This window comes from Haliaeetus leucocephalus, unplaced genomic scaffold (assembly GCF_000737465.1).
Source record: "Haliaeetus leucocephalus isolate CR32 unplaced genomic scaffold, Haliaeetus_leucocephalus-4.0 Scaffold251, whole genome shotgun sequence".
In the NCBI taxonomy this organism is placed as follows: domain Eukaryota; kingdom Metazoa; phylum Chordata; class Aves; order Accipitriformes; family Accipitridae; genus Haliaeetus; species Haliaeetus leucocephalus.
The window spans coordinates 334,932-358,656 of NW_010972687.1; the positions used below are offsets into that span (position 1 = coordinate 334,932).

Genomic DNA, 23,725 nt, shown 5'->3' on the forward strand with positions numbered 1-23,725 from the left:
CCCAAAGCTTTAATATTTGATAGATTACAGCTCCCTGAAAAAAAATCTTGTCTTCATCTTGGAAATGTTAGGACATGGAGATTATGGCATTTCCTCTTCCCCTGAATTTTGGGCAGTCATATAAAATTTGAGCCTGGTTTCCAATTATTTGTCTAGCTTCAGCTTTCAGTCTCCTGCTAATTATTCTCCACTCAGCTGTTTTACACAATGACCAAATTTCTGTCTCCCTATGTGGATGTGCAGAAGGGACAAAGAAGATAGCCTTCATGGGCAAAACTTTGGGGTGCTATGATTTGAGGTGATCAGAGGGATTCAGGATTGGAAGTCATCTTTTCAAAAGTGCTCTAGGCAGCAATGAACCAGAAGGCTGAAATTAGGATGTTGGTTCCTAAGTCACTGAAGCTCCCCCTTGTGCCAAGGGACAAAGCAGAACCTTGAAAAGGGCTGAACATCTCTTCCCTGAACAGCGGTGTGTGGAGTAGAGTGTGATATAATGATTTTAGGATGAAAGGGCCTTTTGTTGCAGGATTAGCTGAGATCACACAGAGCCTTAGGTTAGCTTTAGTCGTGACAGGCAAGAGAGAGGCAACTGCCTTTATCAATAACACTATCTTACACAGCCCTCTATTCTTTCCCTTGCAGAATAAAAATATTTACATTAGCCAAAGCTGCCTTTTTTGCTGACACAAAGGGATTTGTTTACCCTCTTTATTCTGTGTGTTTCTTCCTTCATTTCTATGTAGTATTTATACAATGGTTGTTAGAAACCCATTGAAGAGCCAGAGCCCTCAGGGATACTGAGCGAGCATAAATAGACTCCAGAAAGATATTCTTTTAGCATTTTAAAAATCAGATTTAAACCTCCATTTATAGTAATTTTTTTATCATTTTAAAAATTAGCTTTAAACCTCCATTTCTACTAATAATGTGGATGCCTGCAAGTAAAAGCTGGCTGGGATCAGGGCTTCTCCCTTGCCTCTGTAAGCACAAAGGTCAAAGCCTGGTAAGGTTTTCTGCTGCTCACCTAGAGCCTGAAATTTTACAATCCTGTGAGAAAGTGGGAAGGGGAATGGAGTAATCCCAATCTGTATTGCTAATGCTTTGTTCTGTACCCTTGTCACTTCTTGAAGGAGGGACAAATACTACAGCACTCTCAAAAATTTTAGACTGACAATGGAAAAAAAATCTGTTTAGCCTCTCCATTTCTGGAGCTTCCCAGCTGGAAATTTCCCTGTCTGATCTTGTCAAGCTTCCTATTTTTTGTGAAGCTCAGTAGCTGGGAATTTCCTAAAGGGCAGTGGAATGGAGATGCCTGAATCTCACTGAACATTATCTCATCATGCTGATAGTACTGCTTTGGAAATCCATGTAGTTTCCTGTGAAATACACAACAGAAAGGTGGAAGCTGACTGTATACATTGAGTAAAGCTGGTGTTATCTGCAACTGAGCACATTAAAGATAGGATCTTTCAATGCTGGAGGAAAACACATGTCATATTCCAGAGTCAACCATGGTAGCATGATATCTCTCTCCTATGTTACACAGCAAGGAGTATGTAATTTGTATACACACAGCCTTCCCTGTCCACAGGATTTCTGCAGTCTGACTTGGATAGACATAAACTTGAAATGGGAAGAGCTGGATGTCTCAGGGCAGTGTTTCAGTGGTGTCATTTGTCTTAAACAGAGAGACCCCTGCACAGAGTGTTTGTACTGAAGATCTCCAACTTAATGGGGATGTGAACACAGATCTGCTGATCTGCTGATAACTGGGCAGATTTCAGCAGGCAAACTATTGTCCCAACAAGATAAAACAACATAGATTCATACTGCTAATCAAGTGCAATTTCTGTTTAGTTTGGGGACATGAGTACATATTAAAGCCCGAAAGAAATCTACCAGAAAGATAAAAGTTTATCTCCTTGGAAGTAAGGAGCAGACCAAATAAAGTCTTTTAATGAAAGGTATAAAGGAGCAAATTTTATTTCTATCTGTAACTCTTCAGCCAACTCAATACTCTTACACTGGTGCTCTCCCCTTGCTTGCTGGTTCCTTGTAGCCACTATAAGCATTTCAGGAAAAGCCAAGGTGATCGCTTTTGATGATTACCCTGGAAAGCACTGGCCAGGATGTTCCCTTTAACAATCACATGCTCCATGCTGAGGGTGTAGAAATGGGTAAATGATACAGCCCTTGTAATTCAGAAATAGCTGGAGAGAGGCTCTGTGGTGCCATTTGGCTATGGGAGCTCTTTGAACCCTATTTTCAGCCTTGGGATTGAAAGCGTTCAAGGACACTGTGCTAGAGGCAGACCCAGCAAGAGCAGCATTTACAGCAGCTCAGTATGGCCTTGCTCTTGGAGTAAGAAAAGGGGCTACTTTGTTTGGAAATCAATATTTGAGTTATTTCCGTCTTTTGATCCAGTGGCATTGCACAGAACAGCACATTAGCATGGTCATAAGCACCATGGCTGACAGCAATGCAATCCATAGGGACTGGCAACCAGGTGCTAGATTTTCCTTTCAACCCACATCTCAAAGAACATCTGCAGGCATCAGGAGGAGGGCAGTGGGCAGACCAAGGACAATTGTAAATGGAAAAGATATGCACTATTATCTGCATTACGACTATATCACATTAGTCACGCTCCAGTGAACATTCAGTGCTGTTATTGAGTTTGCATGATGGAGCCACTAATTCTCCTTGGGTAAATAAATATTCACCGCCTGTCAAGGTTCTAGCTTCTCCCTCCCCCAGGCTGGTTGGAAAAACGGGTATTTAATTGGCTCATTGCATAACACCATAAAGCAAAGATGTCTACTGTGTTTTGTGATGGGACAGTATTTTTTGCTTTGAAAAGTGATGTTTTCCTGGAAAACCTTCAACAAATCCATCCCCCAAACACTGAGAAACACTGATAAATAAATGATTGTACAAGGGACATTCTTCTAAGCTGTGTCTTGCCCATGTTTGGCAGCAAATGCATGAGCTGCTCATAAAAAGGAGATGTAACAAAAATCAGCCTTTGGTGTGGTACTGAAAGGCTGCATTTATTGCTTACTGGAATTATTTTTTTTAACTGCTCAGAGCCTTCTCACCATAATATGCTTTCCTTTGGCTACATTTCCCATGCTAGAAGTGAAAATTGGCTCTGTTTTTATGCAATAAATATTGATTTCTAATCCAGAAAGAAAGTACTTCCAGCATTGTTTCAATCATAGTGTGGCTATTAAAATATAATTCTGTGGTGGTGTCTGCTACCCTTGCACAGCAGGTGTACATTACTGCAGTCTCTCTAGCTTTATCCTGAGGATTTCAGAACAGTTTCCCTAGTAAGACCCAATGTTACTGTGTTCTGAGACTTCACAGAAATGTCCCAGGACTTCAATAGATCTGAATCCTCTTTGCTCATCAGTGTGGAACCAATGGTTGAAATGCAGGTGTTGGTTGCATTTCCACTGGTTGGATGCAATCCTAAGGTTCAGAGCCTTAGTTTGTTTTCAAGGACACTGTGTTGCTACCCACAATTCTTTAGTCCTTGCCAATGAGGAGGATTTAAGCCCCAATACACTCTCATGACAGGTAGTAGTAAATAATCAGATAATCAATTTCATCAAAAATTGAAATCTCCCAAGATAGTTTAAGTAAGACAAGTAAATAAATATTATGCAAAAAAAAAATCAGTTTTTCCCCCAATAAACATAATGTTCATTGAAACTGCATATTCTGAACAATTTCTTGCAAGTTGTTGTTGGGTCAGTTTCTTTTGATGAAAACTTGACCAGGATTTTTCTTTGTATGCTGTAAAACTTTTTTAATGCTTGCTTAAAATATTTTGCACAAACATCTAATGGCAGAACTTTTCTTGATTCATTCTGTACCAATGACATGACAATGGCATATCCAATATAAATATAAGGCAGGGTAATGGATCACAGACAAGTTATTGTTCCGCGAGTTGCACTGTAAATTGAAAGCTTTGACTCATACAAGCAGTCACTTAAATGTCTTTACAGGAATCTTGAATTTATAACAGGCCTTCTTACAGTCATTCAGTTCATTAAATAATTTCATTAAAAAGTAGCAGTTAGTTACCTAAACTGGCCACTCATACAGATAATGCTCACTTTGGTTGTGATGTAGCTATTAAGAGATTAACTTGGTCATCACCAGTTGCAAGTTGTACTTAGTGATGGGTGAAATTGCTGTAATCAGCTCTAGTATCTCTGTATATAGGTTTACTCATCTTCAAGGCTCATATTGTCATACCTCTTATCATTACCTGACAACGTAGAACAAGCACCAGCCCTGCTATTATACCATATATTCAGTAGCAGGGGTTGCTCAGAATTTCACAGGATATTGGAAAGTTGCAATCCCAGTAGAGATTGGGGTAGTCTGTAAGGTCTCATAGGAAAATCTTTATTAGAAAACAGTGTTCTCTACAGAGGGGGAGTTTGCAAAGCCTCCCCAGAAAGAAAGAGGCAGGTTATGCCAGTGGAGATTGTTGTGTGGGTAGGCAGGGTCTAAGCCAAAAGCCACAGGAGCTACTGGTCAGAAGCAAAAAGTTTCCACTGACGTATCTTGGCAGGTATCTGATTTGCTGATCCCACAACACTGGTGTCTGGCTGAGGTGGAGAGCTGCAGCTAGAAAGGGAGTAAGGCTGTAACGCCATCGCAGAAAAGGAAACACTTCTTCTGTTATAAAATGACACCCCCACACAATAGGCATCTGCAGGATGTTCTTCAGGTCTGGGGCATGCTAAACTTCTTTCTGGTTAAAAATAGTGTTAGCACATGTATGAGGGGTTTTTTGGGGGGGTTTTTTTTTGGACCAAAGCTGTCATTGTCTTTGAGACTTTTAGTAAAGAGGAGGTCTACTTTGGTGTTCAGTTTGCATTTAAGTCAAGGATTTTGTAAGGGTTCTCCTAAACAGACGTGAAGTGGCAAACATTTTACCATGGAAATGACATGTCTTAACTAGAAGAGCATCTTCAATTTGTCACTGCTTTTTGACTTGTGATATAAATAAGGCAGAAATCAATGAACAGATTTGGATGTATGCCATCCACAGTCCTTTCAGACGTGGAGAAAAGTATCCTTTTGCTCATGCTTAGCAGCTTCTGATCTTCCTAAAGTGGTTCTGGATGCCAAAACCAGTGTCAAATACTGAACACTGCAAACTACTCACCATTGAATCACAGAGGGAGGATCGATCACCTAAGAAAACTCTGCAGCTGGGAGCAAATTAGCTACCTTCAATTGCAATCATGTTGCTGCAGCGATCCTCTTGTACAAGGACTAACTATAATGCTGCTTATGCATTCTGCTTGCATCTGGCCACTGCTATTAAGGCATCACAAATAAAAATGATCAAAGAGTTGGAGCTGACACCAGAAAGTACTGGTTTTCAGCCTAAAACTCAGTTCTGTGCTTACTTGTCTGTGAGACTTCACAGCTCAACATTTATAGATAGACCCTCCAAAGCAGGTTTCTTTTGCCAGAGCTATAACAAGTTTTCTATCATCCTTTGTACGTTTCCTACCCAAAGATGAAATCTTGACAATAAAAGACACCATGATTGATGGAATTTCTCATGCCAGTTGGAAGATGAAGGTGGGGTGGGAGCTGAAAGAAGCAGCTCTTCATACAGTCTTGGTGTAAGGGTTAGGCCAACATTTTGTCCAGGTGTGGTCTTACCAAACAACTGCTAAGGATGTGCCATCCCATATATGCTTGCTCCCGGGACTGACAGGGCAACTATGAAAATGATGACCTAACTCCTGTTTGGTGACAACGAGATGTTTAAGGCTGAAAAGTGGTTTGGTTTTTTTTTTTTCAGGAAATTTTTTAGTGAATGTATTAAAACTTCATCTGAATATATGACTTCTTGGATAAGTTGCCACTTTGGTCTCCACTCAGGTTGTAGGACTAAGTGGGAAATGAACAAGAGCATCGGCTAATGCCACTGGAGGATCTCACCCTGCAGGGGTCACAGATGAATCTACATGGAGCCCTTTTGATTTACTGGCAAGGACAGACAGCCTGCTGTTCACAAGTGGCAGTGCGGGGTTGTGATCTGAGGTGTACTGGATGTCAGTATTGGCCTGTGAACAGACATCAATATCTCACTGTGCAAATGGCCACGTATGACTGCAAAGACGAAACTTTCCTCCTAAACTGTCTGAGCCAATGGGTAGTTATGCATTTCACTTTTTAATCCTAAGTCTGCAAGAGATTAGACTCATCACAAACTCTTACAGGTCAGAGGAAGCCAATGTTGTTACCCACTAGGGCTCAGACATGGCTGTACTGCTACAATACAAAAGGTGTCCTCCACAGAAACCAGACATTTCTGCAGCCATAAATTTCATCACTTAAAAATATCGGCAATAAAATTAAATACCCTTCCCTCCCAATTTGCTTCAATGATTTTTGTGTGGTATCTAAGTGCTCTATACCATAAAGCTACATGTGCCCTTCGACAAAGATATTTTACTTATAGGTTATCAACATGTTTTTCCAGACCAAAAGAACAGGAATTTAGGTTAATTTAATAGAAAAAATAAAATATGGAATAACATTGATTTTGGCCAATATCAGTTACAACAGAACTACCCTATTTTACAAATAACAACTGAACATTTTACACATGTACAGTATTTTTTCAGTAAAAATGAATTTGGATATAACAACGTGTCAGTTTTTTTAAAGAAAACAAAGATATTAATTTCTTCTCTATAATAGTGTTAGAGACATTTGTAAGTATCCAAACAAATTCTTTACAATCCATTACATAATTAAATCTCAATTATGAATATATATTTATATACTATATATATAATTAACTTAAACTTTGAAAGCATTATGTTCTAATTAAACATGTTATACTGAGAAATGAGGCAGTAACAGACTAGTAGTTAAACTAGCACAAACTGAATTCTTTTAAATTTGATTGTTTATCAGGAAACTTGTAATGGGCACCAAAGGAGCTTGCCTGGCCCACTGTCATACCGAACCAGGTTGTAATAGTTTATCTGCTCTCTGCTAAAGGTGGCACATTACCTCTAAAATTTGTATCCATTCATTTGAAAAACTTCCACAATCATTTCTGATCCTCTTTATTTTCTAACATTTACATGCTTAAACACCTGCAATCCATTTTCTATTTGTGTGTCCTGGAAAGATAACTGAGAAAGACATTTTATACATTTTAAGTATTATCCCCTGAAAACAGTATCTTTGAAGTTAAATTTTCTGTTTTCTGCTAAATGACTGTCTTTTAAACAGTATGCTAAGCGAAGTTGATAAAGATATATTAAACAGAAATTTGTACTGGCAGTTGTGTGCCTGGGTAAAGAGAAAGGCAATGGCCACTTCTCTCATCACCCAGGATGGTTTTACAGTGAGGTAACACCGTTGGCCTCAGTAGGACTACTCCTGCTGAAATTTCTACTGTGAGCAGATAAAAGCAGATTAAGGCCCATCGTGACACAATTGTTACACCAAGAGAACCATTGATTTATTGCCCTATATGTAATTATTCCTGGAGATGTATTTGGCACAATTATAAATCCAGTCCTGTAAACACATCCTGTCGCATATAGTCACACTTGCATTTACATATGGGCACTATGAAACAGCTCCACATATCTGTATGATAATATCCCCTTTTTTGTGAATGTTACAAGACAACAATAATTTATGAATAATTCTTACGTTAGCAATGTTTTCTGACTTCCAAGCGTATACTTTACTCTCACTTATGCAAACCAAGAGAAGTAGTATCTTTTGAATTTGTTCACTACAGGAACAATGTTTTTTTTTTAAGTTTATTTGAAATAGCTTTGACAAATTAAAAAAATAAAATAAAAATCCTAGCATATCTGTTAATAAGCTAGCTGTCTAAAAATGAAATCTATATGACCAAAACCACATTTTGGGCAAACATATATACATACTGCATGTGATACAAAAAGCAGCACACAGCAGAGGAAGTAAGAAAGAAACGTGTGCAGAAATGTTCACTTTTCTTTTTTTTAAATACTGTTACAAAAGGGTTAGAACTTAGTCCTGCAGCTAATGATGTTTTTGATCCCCTCAGGAACTCAAGTTCACCCTGTCAATACACATAGCACAAAAAAGACTAATGCAAACATTTTGTATTGTTTAATTTTAATCCATGTAAACGTGTGTTGTATTCTTGAAACACTCTTTAAACATCTTGAAGGGGAAAGAAGCAGGAAATAAAGGGAAGAAAAAGGACCTTAAAAAAATAGGAATAATCCTAAGGTTGACAGGAAATCAAATCATGAGTTAAACGTTAATTTTGGCATCAAATGCTTTGGTCACACAATACTGACTCTGTGATCCTGGATGCTCAGCTCTAGACACCCAGTTATGAAAGGTAGGCGCGTTGTAGTTTTTCCATTTAAGTTCCAACAAACAGTTCACCATCTCCCCAGACAAAGAGTGGGGGGAGAGAGAGAGAGAGGTGGCTTTCTTTTTTTTTTTTCTTTTTTCTTTTTTTTCCTTTTTCAATAATACGGATTAATCTATAAGTCTACAGGAGCAGGAGGATGCTGGGAGGTGTCAGTTCACCCCTTGTGCGTACATGTTCTGCAACACAATTGCTGAAGCACTTTCCGCTGGCAGAGATTGTTCTTTTTCACCAGCATACAGAATCCTCCCTCGGCCCAGGACTCTTCCGTGGCTTCCAGAGGGCAGCAGCAAGAGAAGGAGGGGAGGTTGAAGGTTTGGAGAAGATGGTGTGTACAATGGAGGAAGGTTTAATTGGTCAGACAGGCAGATTTGGTTGAAGAGACCATTCAGGAGCAGGTAGCAAGTAGGAAATTTGGTCCATCAAAAGGAATTCAGTCAACAGCATTTTTTTTATTTTTTTTTTTCAGGAAGAGATATTGTGTGGTCCGACAGGGAATGATTGGTATCCATTTATGAAAAGGAAAAAAAGATTAGAAAGAGAATAATTAGAAAACAGTGATATTTACAGCAAAGGAATTTGTTCTCATTTTTTATGAATCAAAAGAATAAAACAGTCAAACCACAGAAAAAGAATAAAACATTCTCAACAGAAATGCAAAGCCTATAGAGAGAGTTACACTAGTAACCAGCGCTTGATTGTTAGGCAATGAAATGAGACCCTCTATGCTTTGTAAATCAACAGAAAAAAAACACCTTCTGGACTTTCCTTGGCTGTCCTAGACTGTTGAGAACGTGTGCTGTGTGGTGGGATCCAGCATGGTGCATTGAAATTGCCTGAAGGCACACACACTGATGTGTTGCCCTTTCATGGCAGCTGCACTTGGAAGAATGGGGGAGACAGTACTGAGATGGGGCATCTCCAGTCTTGGGCAACTACATGTGTATCTGATTGAAGTTGCATGTATACAAATGGAGAGATTTATCCAACCGTACTAAAGACCAAACTGGTATGTCAAAAGTTTGCATTGCAGAATTCACCTGCAATACCATACTGAGACTGTGGTTACTTAAAACTCTTAGCATTACACTTCCTCTTCATTTGTCCATCTATATCTGACCTTCTCTGGACTTGCTCTAGATTACAATGACACTGCTAATGTCCTGATGTGAAAAAGTCTCATCACTGGTTTACCAGTACCTGTAACATAACTTTATGATGGACAGGATACTTTTCAAAGTTTGAAGGCCTAAACTCCAACAGGAGCTGTACAGGTCCACAGAAACAAGGCACAACCCTGCACCCTTTCTTTTTTCTCATTTTTTAAGTCTTTGGTAAAACCCTTACTAAATCCAGCAGAAATGAGCTGGACTGAATGGTCATTGTTAACCTTTTCTACATCTGATGTGAGGTATCTTCCACATGGATTAACACTGGGCTTTGTTCTGGTATGATTTTCTTGTTGGATTGTATCTACAAGTAGTTCACACAGTAGCATTTTTAGGGAAGCACGGTGTTATCTGCAATTGTGACATTTGAATGGAATGAATAATTAAGCCAATCACATGCAATAAGAATGCTATCTTGGTTGCCACAGAGAACTTGGAGGAAGTTCAAATCTCTACTACAGATTGGGTGCTCCCTATTTCAGAATTCTTTTGTTCTCATTACCCTTTCACATAATTCAAGCAATACTACAGGCCCTTAAAATCTTTTTTACTTACCAGTATTTTCACAGTTCAAAGTGGTGAAATAAATAAATGTGATTCTACTGATAGCATACTAGGGTCTTCATATAAAAATCTTTTGAAAGCAATGGCTTTTGAAAAACAGATAAAGAAAGAAAGGTAGGTTGTTGGCACAGGGGGAAACTACTTTAGGAAAATTCAAGTAAAGTGGATGTGACTAATCTTGTTAATACACACAAATGTATTTTCTCCTTTTCATAAACCTGAAAAAATTAAGAAGTAATGTAGACTTCAAATCAAGACTGTAACAAAAGAAGAATACCAGACCAAACCAATCCAATACATGTAAAAAAGCTGGCAGTGGTAAACCGGATCTTTTCAGAGAATTGCACTCACCATCCTTGCAGACTGTTCCCACTACACAGACACCAGTGTCTAGGTTATAGCCGTTTGGACAGCTCGTACAGTTTCTGTCTCCTTGACCACTGCAATCCAAACAGCTGGCATCACATCTGAAAGACAATGGCCGGAGTTGGTCTTACGGCCTCACCAAATGCAAGAGTTCCTAGGAGACCTCTTTCTGTATTGCAAAGGCCTTGTTTGCTGTTTCTAGAGGTATCAGAAGCTATGCTGCTGCTGCTGCTGCTACTAGTACTACTACTACTACTACATCTCCCCCTGCAACCCAGTCCTGTTTCTTTCCTCCAATCACTTTCTGTTCACACATTTTTACTAAATAGCTGCATTATTCTAGTATTTTGGAATTTTATGCAGAAGTAATCAACAAAATTATTAAGCTGATTGTGCATACATGCACCAGCAAGGCATGCGCTAAAGCCACAGGATAGAAAAGGCTGACCTGCTGCCCAGTCCTTTCATCACCCTTCTGGCTCCATCATATTTGCATTGTGTATCTATTATTTTTTTGTGTGGAAAACACATGGTGATTCCCTTCCTGCCCTGAACTCAAAGTGGGTCAGTAATAAATGATTCCAAAGGGCAACAAATAGTATTTGTTTAACAAAGAATGGAATAGAAAAAAAATGTCCCTTCCTTGCACAGCACAGCACAGCACAGCCTTGTCCAACATTTATCCACCCATTTGTACACTGAGTCAGGTGAGCTATTTCGGACAGCAGTCTGGTAATATACTTGTGCCATGTTTGTGAATATGCAGCTGTAGAACTGAAATGGTCCTTATGAATAGTAATTAACTTGCAGTTAAAAAAACTAGTTTGACTATTTTTGTTTGTTACTGAGAAATGCAGATCCTCTGCCAGATTTGTAAATTTTAAATTTCTATGCATATCTACTTAGAGTCTCACTACAGGCTTTTTTAAAGTGAAGTGCACACATATATGTACAAGAAAAAACACTTCTAGAAGACTGCATGAATATAACTTGGATTAAAATTAAAAAAACCCTGCTTTTCCATCATTTGCTTAGCATGCAATATATTTTTTTATATTTTTTGAAGTCAGCAGTGTTTTATGTTCTTGTAAGTATTATCTTTTTCAATATAGTAATAGCTAATATACTGCCAAACATCAGACACTGATCATACCTTTTGCAGCTTTTGTATCCAATTTCAGTAGAGTGATCAAGATAATAACCACTACTACAGGACTGCACACATCTTCCATCTTCCATGAAATAACCCTGTGTGCAGTTTATACAGGCATCTACTCCAGCACCTTAAACCAGAGAGAAAATATACTATATTACTGGCTAGTTCTTCTTGTTGCCTAACAGACAGCACCTCTAACTATAGCAAATCTTATAATTTTAGAGACTATGTTTTACCTGCTGTACTTTCTTTCAAACAGTAACATCAAGAAATAAAGGTACATGCTTAGAATAAACAACCTTACATAATTTCAGTATATCTGAAATGGCTGTTGGTAGTTCTAAAGCTCGCACACAACCTATCAGTCTTTATTCCATCCCAGAAAGAAAATGGAGGGTATTACTGGAAATCAGAATGAGCTCTACTGAGAGGAAAAAAAAAGAAGAAAAAAAACCCAGAAAAAAAGAAAGGAAAAGAGTTTATGCACACTTTCAGTTAGAAAACAGATTTTCATGTTAGGGAAAGAAGTCTGCTGTATTTAAAAAGTATTAGAGAAGTATGAAGAGAATTAAATTTTCACATGTAAACAATCATGTTATACTGTAACTGTGATATAGTAGAATCAGAACTAAAAACACAAGAGGACAGGAAATGATGCAGATAAACGTCTATGGGGTACCTGCACATGTCGCACAGGAACGGTGACATGGTTCACATTCTCTACCATTATGGTATTTTCCTTCTTCACAGCGGACAGCACATTTAGTGCCATGCAAACTATTGTAAAAAAGAAAAAACCACAGTGTTAGGGCAGATAACAGCAACAGAGGACAAAAAGGTCATGCAAAAACCCAGTAGTTCCCTTTTAATAAACTAACAACCCATATATTAGGATACACCAGCTTCCTTCATTGGTCATATTTTATAAATTTAGAGACAGCAATCACTTCAAGTTGGAATGAAATGCAGTTTTGCCCATGGTGAAATACAGAAGCTGTTTACAAACTCATTGTAAATACTACTAAGTAGTAGGGGACAAAAAAAAAAAAAAGAACAATGCCAAAGTGTACTAAAAATTCAGGCATGTAAAATGCAATTACTCATGAGGAATTTGGCACTGGGCAAGCACCACTGTATTAAAAAAAATTCTAAGGGACTTGTTAACAAGATCTCGTGCTTCTCTTGAAAAACCAGCAGCATCTCTGGATACTATGCTACAGCACAGGTTAAGAATAGATTCATAGTGAAGGAAATCACCACCTCTTTCTGCAATAGCAGTTTCTTTTGAAACCTCCTATCTGAATGCCAGTTCTGCATGGCTGGGGAGATTTGTCAAGATTACAGTTGGAGGTATTCTGCCTGCAGGCACTTTTGAGAGAGAGCACAAAAGAGTGAGTAACAGAGGAAAAAGAAATAGCATAAAGAGACATTTCCATGCTTCCATCTATGTAGCTGTTTATGCTTTCATGTTATAAGATGCCTACAGCAGTTTGTTTTTGGCTTGGTTTTTTTTTTTTTTTTAAGACAGGACTTCTCTGCCATGTTTGCCATCTTCTGTGGAACCATCATCCAGTTTAACTCTTTCTTGAAAAGTGCTCTTCAGCTCTGGGGATTACCACCCTGAGTGAGTGCTAACCCTGCTTTACAGATTGCATCCAGCAAGTCATGTGTGCTCAGCACCACTGGGAATTTTCAAGACTGTATATGGTCCCAGTTTAGAAAAAATTAAATTAGCAATTCAACAAACCTAACAACCCCTGCTTTCTTATTATTTTTCCTCAGTCATACACCTCAAAGTGCTTTACAAGGCAGGTAGCATTATTATGTTTTTACAGATCGGAAAACTAGTAATTTGCCCAAGTTTATTTAATGGGCCAGTAACAGGATCAGAACTGGAATCTAGGTCTCCCAAGTCCCACCCAGGCCCTGGCCCATCGATAACTCTGCCAATGAAATACAGCAAGTTTCGAACAACTGAGGAATATGAAATGTATGTCCTGTAAGGCTCCATTTACCTGTCACACCTACACAGATGGTGTTTTTTCAAAATGTTACCAAAAATCAATCTCAGTTTGCTAATACTGCCCAAGAAAACATGAAGTTTAGTTTCTTTTAATTTTTTTATATTTCAATTTCTCCTTCTCTTCCCACAGCAAATGGACTTGTCTACTTTCTTCAGTGGTGCTACAAGCTACTATTTGTGTTAATGGACAGGGAAACTCAGTTCTTGAGAAATAAAGAAAATGTGGACATAACTTTTCTATAGAAACTGTGTCCTATAAGGTCCCAAATCTATATGATCTTTGGTCTCCTGACACATTTGCCCATAGTAGGAACTTCTAAACTGCTAATTTACTAATTTTATTTTGCAGATGCGCAGAAGGTCATGCTGAGTCTGTTAAAGTTCTTCAGAATCTTAATATGGACTGCAAATTTAATAACATTTTAAAAGGAAAGCAGATACTTGTATTTCACAGACAATGTAAATAGACCAATTTTCTGATCTGTTCCCATGCTTTTCTTCCCATTAGATCACACTTCCTTTTCAAAGGGTCACTTTTAAAAAAATAGAGATATTCATAATAAATATTGTGCTGGCACTTGGATAATCTAGATGCAACATAAATACACAGAAAAGAGAATTGCTTTACAAAATGAAAAGGAATCCAGCTATTGATGTCCTAGAAGCAAACAACATTCAGCTTTTACTAAGGGATGAAAATCCACTTTGATGGAAGGTAAAAGCTCAGTGTTAAAACATTCGTGGAACACTCATATTCTGCAAGAAGAACCCCTACAGATACTTAATATTGACTTCATATTTTATGTGGCATAAAGTCAGTATACATTCTGTCATGAATTTTATAAGATTTTTGACCTTAGCTGCTTGGATCAAAAGGTCATTCATTCATAAAGGAGCTTGAAATATGTACTGCTGCTTTGTAGGTTTTACCTATCAGTTTCAAGAATGATTAAGTCCCCCTATGAAGAAAAAATATCCACTGCTGTTTAAAATATGTGCGCAATATATTGTAACAGAATTGAGCCTGAGGTACTTGAGATAAGTGAATGACTGGATGTATGAAGAAATACAATAAAGATAAGAAAATAGTTTCTAACTATCACAGGAATGAATCAGAAAGATTAATACGATTCATCAGCTCTACCTCTAAAATAATTTTTGACTGCAACACTATAGGTCAAAAAAGTGAAGAAGCCAGCTTTCTACATAACTGTTGCTTTTATTTTACCTTAAATGAAAGGTCTTCTAAAAATCTGTTGTTAGCCAAACTGGCACATAGTAGCACAAGAAAATACTATATTACAAACTAAACAGCAATGGAACACCTGAAATGAGGGCCACTCAAGATTAAATAACTATCTGATGTTCTTCATTGTGTATCCACAGCATTGTAAGCCTCTTCAGGTATTGTGTTTAGCGACACCCATAATTTCCTTACCTTAAGCCATGTTTGCATTCTGTGCAGATTTGGAATTCAACACACGTTTTACAGTTTTCACTACATTTTCGGCAAACAATCTTATCTACATAGGAAAAATGGGAAAACAGCCCAGAAAACCTTGGTCAGTGATGTTTAATAAAATTATATGGATATACTACTACATGACTTATTGCTTTCTAGCTTGACATCAGGAAGGGAAGCAGCAAGCTACACTAAAATAGCTAAATTCTGCCTATCATTAGCTTTTCCCATCAAACATCAAATGGCTTAATCTATTTCTAAACATTTGAAATTATAGTTGTACCCTGAGAAAAATATGCTTTGAGGCCATTAAAAAATCTTCATAAATATTTTAAATTCACATTAACTATTTGCAGTATGGACTGAAATTGTCTTTTCATGTAACAGTGATACGCAGTAGAGATTGCCATGTGTTCCAGAGACTGTCCTGCAATTTACCTCTTACACTTTCCACGTAAGCATGCTGTTCTGTCTTCCTGATTTGATGCTTAAAGACACACCTGCATGAACAGGTATGATCTTAACAAAGTCAACACATAAATTGCTTAACACCTTCCTTTTCATCTCAAGAGCTCCCTACTTTAAGAGATGACTCTCTCTCTCTTCAGAACTGTTGTCTTTTGAGATGCAGTGCTGTGTACCTTTCTGAGAAGAAAAACCTTCTGTTCCCATTTAATCCTAAATTTTCATCAATTCATTGTAATTGGGTGGAAAGGAATTCCCTTTACTGTAATTCTCACACAGTGAAAAATGGAAGAATTGAAGTACTAGCTGCTTTTACTAATTCTCAAATACAGAGCTTCATGATGCAGACAGCAAAAGGTTAGGTACCTGGATGAACAAAGCTCCTGAGCACATATTTATCTTCTAAGGATGTGTCTAAAGATAACTGAAGTCACTGCAGTGTTAAACACATTTGAAAATATGTTTAAGTATTTTTGCTAGCCAAAGCTAGAAGTGAAACATAGGCAGTCTACTTGGCAATCACAGGAGGAAATTGAAGGCAGGTGTCTCACATGGCAGAGAATTACTGCTCTTGGGTTGTCACACCACCGCAGGTATGTAGGTCTGCCAGAAACATTAATTGCAACTGTGTTTTACATCTGAGGAGCCTATTTTTCTTAGAGCTCTGGTTCAGTGGCCATGGTAGATTCCTCAGCTTTCTCTTCTATCTGGTGCTATACCATATGAATTTGGGTGAATGGGGAACTCCTCGTGTTCAAAATGTGGGTGCTGCCTGTCCCCTTCTGGCATAGTGATAACGTGCTCAGTCCTGTGGCTGACCTGCTCTTGAACTGCCCTCGTTCTGCTACTGTTACTGCTAGCCACAAGCAGAAAAGACATCCTGCCACTAAGAATGGTTTTTGAATTAAAGGAAGATTTTTGAGGAGATTCTTGATCACACTTGGCAACAATTTAATAAGAGGAATAGGATAAGAGATAGATGCATCAACATACACTTTTCCTGCTCGCAAGTATTCCAGCAACCTCCCCAGATCAAATTCTGTAGCCCACAATAAAGAAACAACAAGAAATACTAACTCTTATCCAGGTAAAACCCATCAGGGCAGTTGGTAATACAGCTATTGGTTACTTCATTCAGGTAGTAGCCAGATCTACAGGTCATGCACTGGTCACTATGGCCTCCAACACAGGTTTCACAATTGGGTGAGCATTTTTTACAGCGTTTCTTGTCTGCATTGTAGTGACCAGGTGGGCAGGTCGAAACACAGATCCTGCAGACAGCAGGGAAGAGAAGGCAGAGTCGTTAATGAAATAACCTGCCACCACACTCCTGGACCATGACTGCAAAGCAGAAGTATTTCTCAGCATTGCTGCTTTTCTAATCATCAGATGTTTACTAAGATGTAACCCTCCAAAGCATTGCATCAGGGTGCCTTTTCTCTTCCATTTATTTCCCTACAGCATATGCTATCTCACTGGCAAATGCCTTGTCAGGCAGTCATACAGTACCATTTTTGACCATCTACATTTCTTCCTATCTTGTTCAAACTCAATCACAGAAGCTGTAGTAGCTATCAGAGTTTTATGTATATAGCCTCTTATGAAAATATAATCAAGAGATGGGGAAATAATCAAAGAACGGTGTTTGAAGGCTGTACTTTAAATTCTGATTAGCTAGGGTTTTTTTTTCAACTCCTAAGAAAATTTGTCAAATTCGGTGGAAAATGAATTATCCATGACTGTAGCAAAGAAAAGAGGAAAGGAAGTTAAGATATATATTAAGAAATCTATGAAGTAAAGATTTTTTCTCTTGGTCTTACCGTGTGTTGTTCTTAGATTTGTAGTAGTAGTGCAAACAATCAGTACAATGATCTGGTCCTGGACCATCACACCCTACTTTACTGCATTCTGCATTGCAGGGACCTGTAATAAAACCAGAATATGGGGCGGAAAGGATTAAGACTTCTCAGTTAGTACTTAGCACCCCTTAGGAGACAGTATTTTAATGCAGAATGCAGTTAGTCTGTTCCCCTGTTTGATTTGAGTTCCAAATAGTAATTTGGCTCCCCCCAAAAGCAATGTTTTTTAGTACCTGAAGACCTTGCAAATCCTGGCCTCACTATTTATTCAGAGTGATTTGTAATTTTTAGCAAGTGTGGCATCTTCTATAGAATCTATCAAAGAGAAACTATTTCTAGTTCCAAACAGATGCTTTCCTAATGAGTTACAATTCATTTTGAATTTTATTCAGAAATGTGCAAAGGCTTCTGTAGTTCATAATAAGGACTTATTAGCAAAAACACTTAGAACAAGCAGGTCAACATAAATGATGAACAACATGATCAGTGGCTACTCTGGTTACCAGCTGGGTAATAACTGGTCCAAGTGGCTACCAGTGGCTATGGAACCAGCCACCAGGGCCCAGATGCACTTCCCTCTGTGCTGCTACATGCTGCAAAAACCTCGGCTAATTCTTGCTGATTAGCAAGTCTTCCATCTCACCTGCACTCATGTTGGACTCGATGATCCTTATGGGTCCCTTCCAACTCGAGATATTCTATGATCCTATGTTTACAGTTTTCAAATAGGTCCTTCCTGCTACGGGAGGAGAGAACCATCAACTCCTGCCTTTATGTAGGTGAACAAAGCCCATGGGTGAAGTTATAACTTTCAGGATCACTGCTCTCTCATGAATGAAATGCATTGAGTTTGGCAGCCATCTTGAAATTTATCCTAACATCAAGTAAACTTGAAGTAAAGTGAGTTTGCTTCATACAAAAACTTAAGAAGTTAGTGACCTTTACAGCAGAGATGGTAGTGTTTCATCACCAAAACAAGGAGTTCAGCAGCTCTCCATCTAAAATAGGGACTGTGGGTCTGACATGCTGTGGCAGGAGACTGTAATAACAGAAACTTCAAAACTGAACTTTGTCCTGAGTTTGCTTGCCGGAGCTATACTTAAGATTCATCAGCCCTAACCATCTACACGATGCTCCTAACATTGGATTACATGTAGGAAACTGCCAAGTTTACTTATTTTGCAGTGCCAAAAATCTAACTCTATTAAAGTCTAATGATAAGGTTGAAAAACTTCTATAGGGATCCATGACAACACAGATGTAGAAGACAATGTTTTTCATATATATGTGTGAATATGTATGTATATGTATTTTTATATACTTATATGAAAAGCAGTGCATTCTTTGTTGTGCAGCTTAAAAATATGTAACTCCGTGCTTACAAACTCATAAGGATGAAATAAAAATATCTAACTTTAAATTATGAAACAAAAAGTTCTGACCTTAAATTAAGAATCCACTTCACAGAACATTTTACATATGCAGAGTGTCAGGTCACTCCTTCAACCTATTATGTGTTCAGTAAATGCCCAATCAGAGTAAATGAATGTACGCACCAGAATAGTCATCTGTTCCATAATCCTCTGTAGGGTCTTCAACTGGACTAGAGCGCACTCTTTCCACTTTTGGAAAATCATTTCTTGGTGAGTAAGGCTGGATGGATGTTCCATACAGTACTAAGGACCACTCTTTCAATTTGCCTAGAAGTTAAGTATTTAAAATCTAGTTTTAGAAACCATTTCTATTTTCTGTGTCTTACAAAAACATATAATTTGTAAACATGACTTTGAGAGTACGTATAGAAGACATTGCTTTTCAAATAAGTGTCTTCAGTTTCATATAGACAGTACAATCACTGCTTCACTATAAACTGAGAAAGCATGCTTCAATCAGATTTTCATTGTGCTCCAGCCTCTTGTAGATCTAGTAAAAGTTTGCACCACAGGTTGAACTTAATATAAACAATCAACAACAATACCTTTGGCCATAGAGTTACTTGGAAAATGTGTATGGTACTCAACAAGGATTTTTTGCTCTGGATTTCACTTCCCCTCAAAACACTAATTATCCAGTAATTCTAATCTGAGATCTTTTAGCTAACTAGCTGTATTCAGAATTCTGACTTAAGAAAGGGGTCACATTGTGTTTGTTACTCAAGAGTACTTTTCATTGGCTTACAGGACACACCTCAATTAACAAGAAACAACTTCTTTTAAAATCTACATGGTAGAACATTAGTGTACCAGCATAATTTCTTATTTATTTGCCCTAGTTATTTGGCAGATATATCACTGCAATGTCTGTGTTCATCACTAATATTTTACCTTCTCAGTACTTGAGTGAAGAAAGAAAAAATTATTTGCCTCCCTGAAGCATTATCTGATGTTTTGGCAAGTTGTTTTTTTTGTTTTGTGTTTTTGTTTTTTTTTTTTTTTTTTGGAAGAATAAAAAGATAAATGTATATCAAGTCATCAGTTCAGGCTGTCAGGACACAAAGTGTGAACTTCCCAGTCCCCACATTTCTGTCTATACTACCCAGTGAATTAATTCTGTGAAAGAGCACAACAAGTCAGCCCTTGAATAATGCCTAAAGATGCACAAAAAATACATCCTTGTTTGAAAAGATGGAACATAAGTTTGGTCTTAACCTATTCTCTTGATTATATTTATCTATGTTTGAGTACCTAGTTGTAAATGTCAAATTCTCATCAGAAAAGAAAGGGAACAGAGGAACAGGGAGTATTTATTTTCTGGATTTAAAAGATCCTGTTTTGGAGGCTGTTCTGTGGTTAAAATACTCTTCCCTTAGAACTATTATTTAAAAAGAAATGTAATCCAGGTATGTCTCTGCTCAAGAAATTCACTTAGTATACTTCATGCAAAATTAAATTCAAGCCATCTTCCTCTTCTTTCATTTCAATGATACTCAATAATTTGAGCTTTCATATCATTCACTTGGACTTTTTCAACCTGTGCAAGCAAATTAGTTTGACCTTTACAAGTGATTTTCTGTATTTTCCCAATGTCTTCTGGTATCCTCCATTGACATGAGCAAGACAATACATTATGTCTCTGCTTTTACATTCATCCTTCAAGCAGTGAGCCACAATAAGCAAACCCACTATCTGACAGATGATAGCCCAATTCTTTTAAATAGTTTATACTGGGGTTAAAGATGGGAATCTGTCTCTTGCCAACCCAATGTAATCTTTCTGGGACACAAATTTCTACACTTCATACAAAACCATCTCTGCTCTATACTCAGTTTTTGAGAAGAAACTGTAGGTGAGAGAATACATCACACGACAGTTGTTTCACACAGTAGCTTCCAACTTTTCACAGCTAAAGCAAAGCATTACTTTTTTTAAAGAGATATTCAATCCTGATTTAAAAAAATGAGCTGATGAAGAGTCTACCACACCTGCTGCCAAACTACTGGCTAACTACCTTGGCCGTAGAACTGCATTCACCTTATTTTCAATTTGTCTTTTCCTACCTGTAGCTCACAGCCATGTAGCTTTTTAGTCCCTGCTAGATTAAAAAGACCCAAATCACATATTTTCTTCCTGTATAAACATGTGGAGATCAAGTTACCTCTCAATGTTCTTTAGAGTGATTCAGCTGGGTCCTTAAAGGAACTTTTCTTTTTAGGAAAGGAGTCACATAGTGAGGTCATTTTTAACCAGATATGCAGCCATCTCTACAGCCTTTTCAAACCTACAGCTTCTCCACATACAGTCTCTATCCTTTTTGTGTTTTAACCCAACTTCTACAGCATATGGACCACAATATATTAGCTGCAATAAAAAATGTGTGTTTTGCTAAGTTATTCAGATCTTTTCTTCCTCATCATTATTATGCTCCAAAGATCACTAAACTTTCCAAGGGCTGATTTTATACTTCTTCCAGAACACTGGTAAAAATACTGAATACTAGAAAAAAGTATTTGCAAGAACCCACTAAAAATAACCAAAGGTAAAGATGCTTCTCAGGCACAGTGTATTGTGTCTGGACTGTACACACATGGAAGGGCCTGTACTAACATTACTGCAGGAAGGATTGGTGCTTTGAATGTACACCTAATGCAAGAGGGCAGTGAAGGGAATAATGCAGGGTCTCTCAGGAGATTAGCTGCCTTTTAAGAAGGGTTCAGTAAATAAAGAGGGGAAAAATTCATGTGACTTGCCAGCAAATAAATGAAGCCTGCCTCAAGGCAGGTTTAATTTGCACAATGAAAATATTTCAATAACTAAGTATATATACATACACACACGCTTTTATAATGAATAAACAAAGTATGCACATTTAAGCCAAAATCTTTCTTTCCCCATTTTTGGCTGATTCCATCATTTAGTTTGGCTAGAATAATCCTTTACCCTGCTTGTATTTAGTATGTAACAGAGGCCTCGTATTGTATGTATAGGAGAAAGGGTATATCACAGTGTTTCACAGCAAGCACATGTCCACCTCCATAAACTCTACAGAATTAAATGCAGAAATCACATGCACTACTTTTATGAACTAGACCCTGCATTTCTTTACGGGTAACAGATGTGGCATTACCTTGCCAGTGGAGGGATATGATGACATGTTGGCTCTTTGTTCTCAATTTGATTACAGGAAAACTGCAGCTCTTAATTATAAGACCTTTCAATAGCTAAACAAACACATGCACACAACAGAAACAAGAAACAGGCATGATGTGATATCAGTGTGATAAACTGCAGGCTACGGTGATAAACTGAGAGGCACCATAAATTGTGTTTAAGCACCTTTTGTTTACTTCACATTCTGTTCAGTGTGGAGACTAATCCCAACATGCCCAAACAGCTGAGTTTATCCACCACTAATATAAGGCAGGCACTTTCAAATCTTTCAGAACAGAAGTGTTACTGGACAGCTTCCATCACAGGTCAACCACTGCTCTAGAAAGCTGGGGGACATATTACTAGCCAGTATACAATGAACCATGATCTAAATTCACAACTAGACTGCATCTTGTGAAACCGAAATGCATATTAAAACCTAACCAGTCTCAAGCACTGTTTCACACTCCAGTTAAAAGAAAGTAAAGAGTAAGTTCTGCAGCAGGATTCCTTCAGTGTATCAGGTTCCTCCACAACCTTTGGTTGGGCAGGTCTACTTTCTCCACATCCTCTGGCTTTACTGCCCCTTTTCTTCCAGAGTTGGGTCTTTAGGCTTTAGTCCTCACGAAGCAAAAGAAATCAGTCCCATGAGATTAGCTACTGTAGTACTGAGAAGAGTATATATAAAGTATTGATATTGATAAATCACTAAGATCTATACAACTATGTATGTAAAACAGGAGTGTGCAGGAACAGGCTTTAAATGTGAAGCTGGAAATGTAGCTGGCCACTTTTAGACTGTCCTGGTGACATAAAGGGGCTGGAAAAGATGTCTGGAGAATAGTTGGGATGAACAGTTTGCAAAATGGGTCTATGCTACTAACTCTTTTCTAGGCTTTAGTACAGGGAGTGTGCCAGGGGAGTAGCTGAAACATGTTGCACTGTGGCTGTCCTTCATGCCTGTTCGATGAACCACTGGGTTCTGGTACACACACAGGTGAAGAGCTACCCTAACTTGTCCTTCAAGCCAGAGACGTTCCTGACTGTGTCAGGAATAACAAGTACAAGATGGAGTTGAAAATAATTGATTTTTGTCTCTTTTCAGTAATTTGATTAAAATTAAATTACTTAGTTGTTGTTTAACTCCTCCCCTCTATTAAATTTTAAAGCACTGAAAATTAAAAAAACCCAACAAACCAAACACTAAACTGCCCCTTGAATCCCTGAACAATTCTGCTCATAGTCTATGGCTGCTTTTCCAAATACATTTAATGAATACCCCTTTTGAGTGTACTGGAAACTTTGCTCTGCATTTACTGGTGCAATTAACATCACTCAGCTAAGAACATTTTACCACTGCAAAACCATGGTGAGCCATGATCAATGCAAATAAAATGAAGTGAAAATTGAAACATTGGTAATGTTGGTTTTTCCTTTCAGAGCTCTAGAAGATGTTAATAAAGATTTTCAAAATGCTGTGCTTAAAGTTAACCACTTGAGTATACAGCTGACATTTGAATGACACTGGCTACCTTAGAGTTACCACAGACATTAATAAAAAGTTGTTCACTGCTCAGCAATTTTGAAAATCACACTGATTATCTTGGTCTTCAGTAGGGACTTACTGACCCCATA

General features: G+C 37.9%; 1 protein-coding gene across 1 annotated transcript in view; it reads right to left on the reverse strand.

Annotated features, from left to right (window-relative positions):
* The window catches only part of PCSK5 (proprotein convertase subtilisin/kexin type 5), a 255,130-nt gene that overhangs the window by 51,469 nt on the left and 179,936 nt on the right, over window positions 1–23,725 (reverse strand). The window contains exons 14-20 of the mRNA XM_010568726.1: window positions 19,061–19,204; window positions 17,466–17,568; window positions 16,723–16,916; window positions 15,157–15,241; window positions 12,375–12,472; window positions 11,693–11,822; window positions 10,525–10,640 (exon numbers count right to left, since the gene is read on the reverse strand). Of these exons, the coding sequence (XP_010567028.1) occupies window positions 10,525–10,640; window positions 11,693–11,822; window positions 12,375–12,472; window positions 15,157–15,241; window positions 16,723–16,916; window positions 17,466–17,568; window positions 19,061–19,204 (870 nt within the window). The remainder of the gene's footprint in view (window positions 1–10,524; window positions 10,641–11,692; window positions 11,823–12,374; window positions 12,473–15,156; window positions 15,242–16,722; window positions 16,917–17,465; window positions 17,569–19,060; window positions 19,205–23,725) is intronic.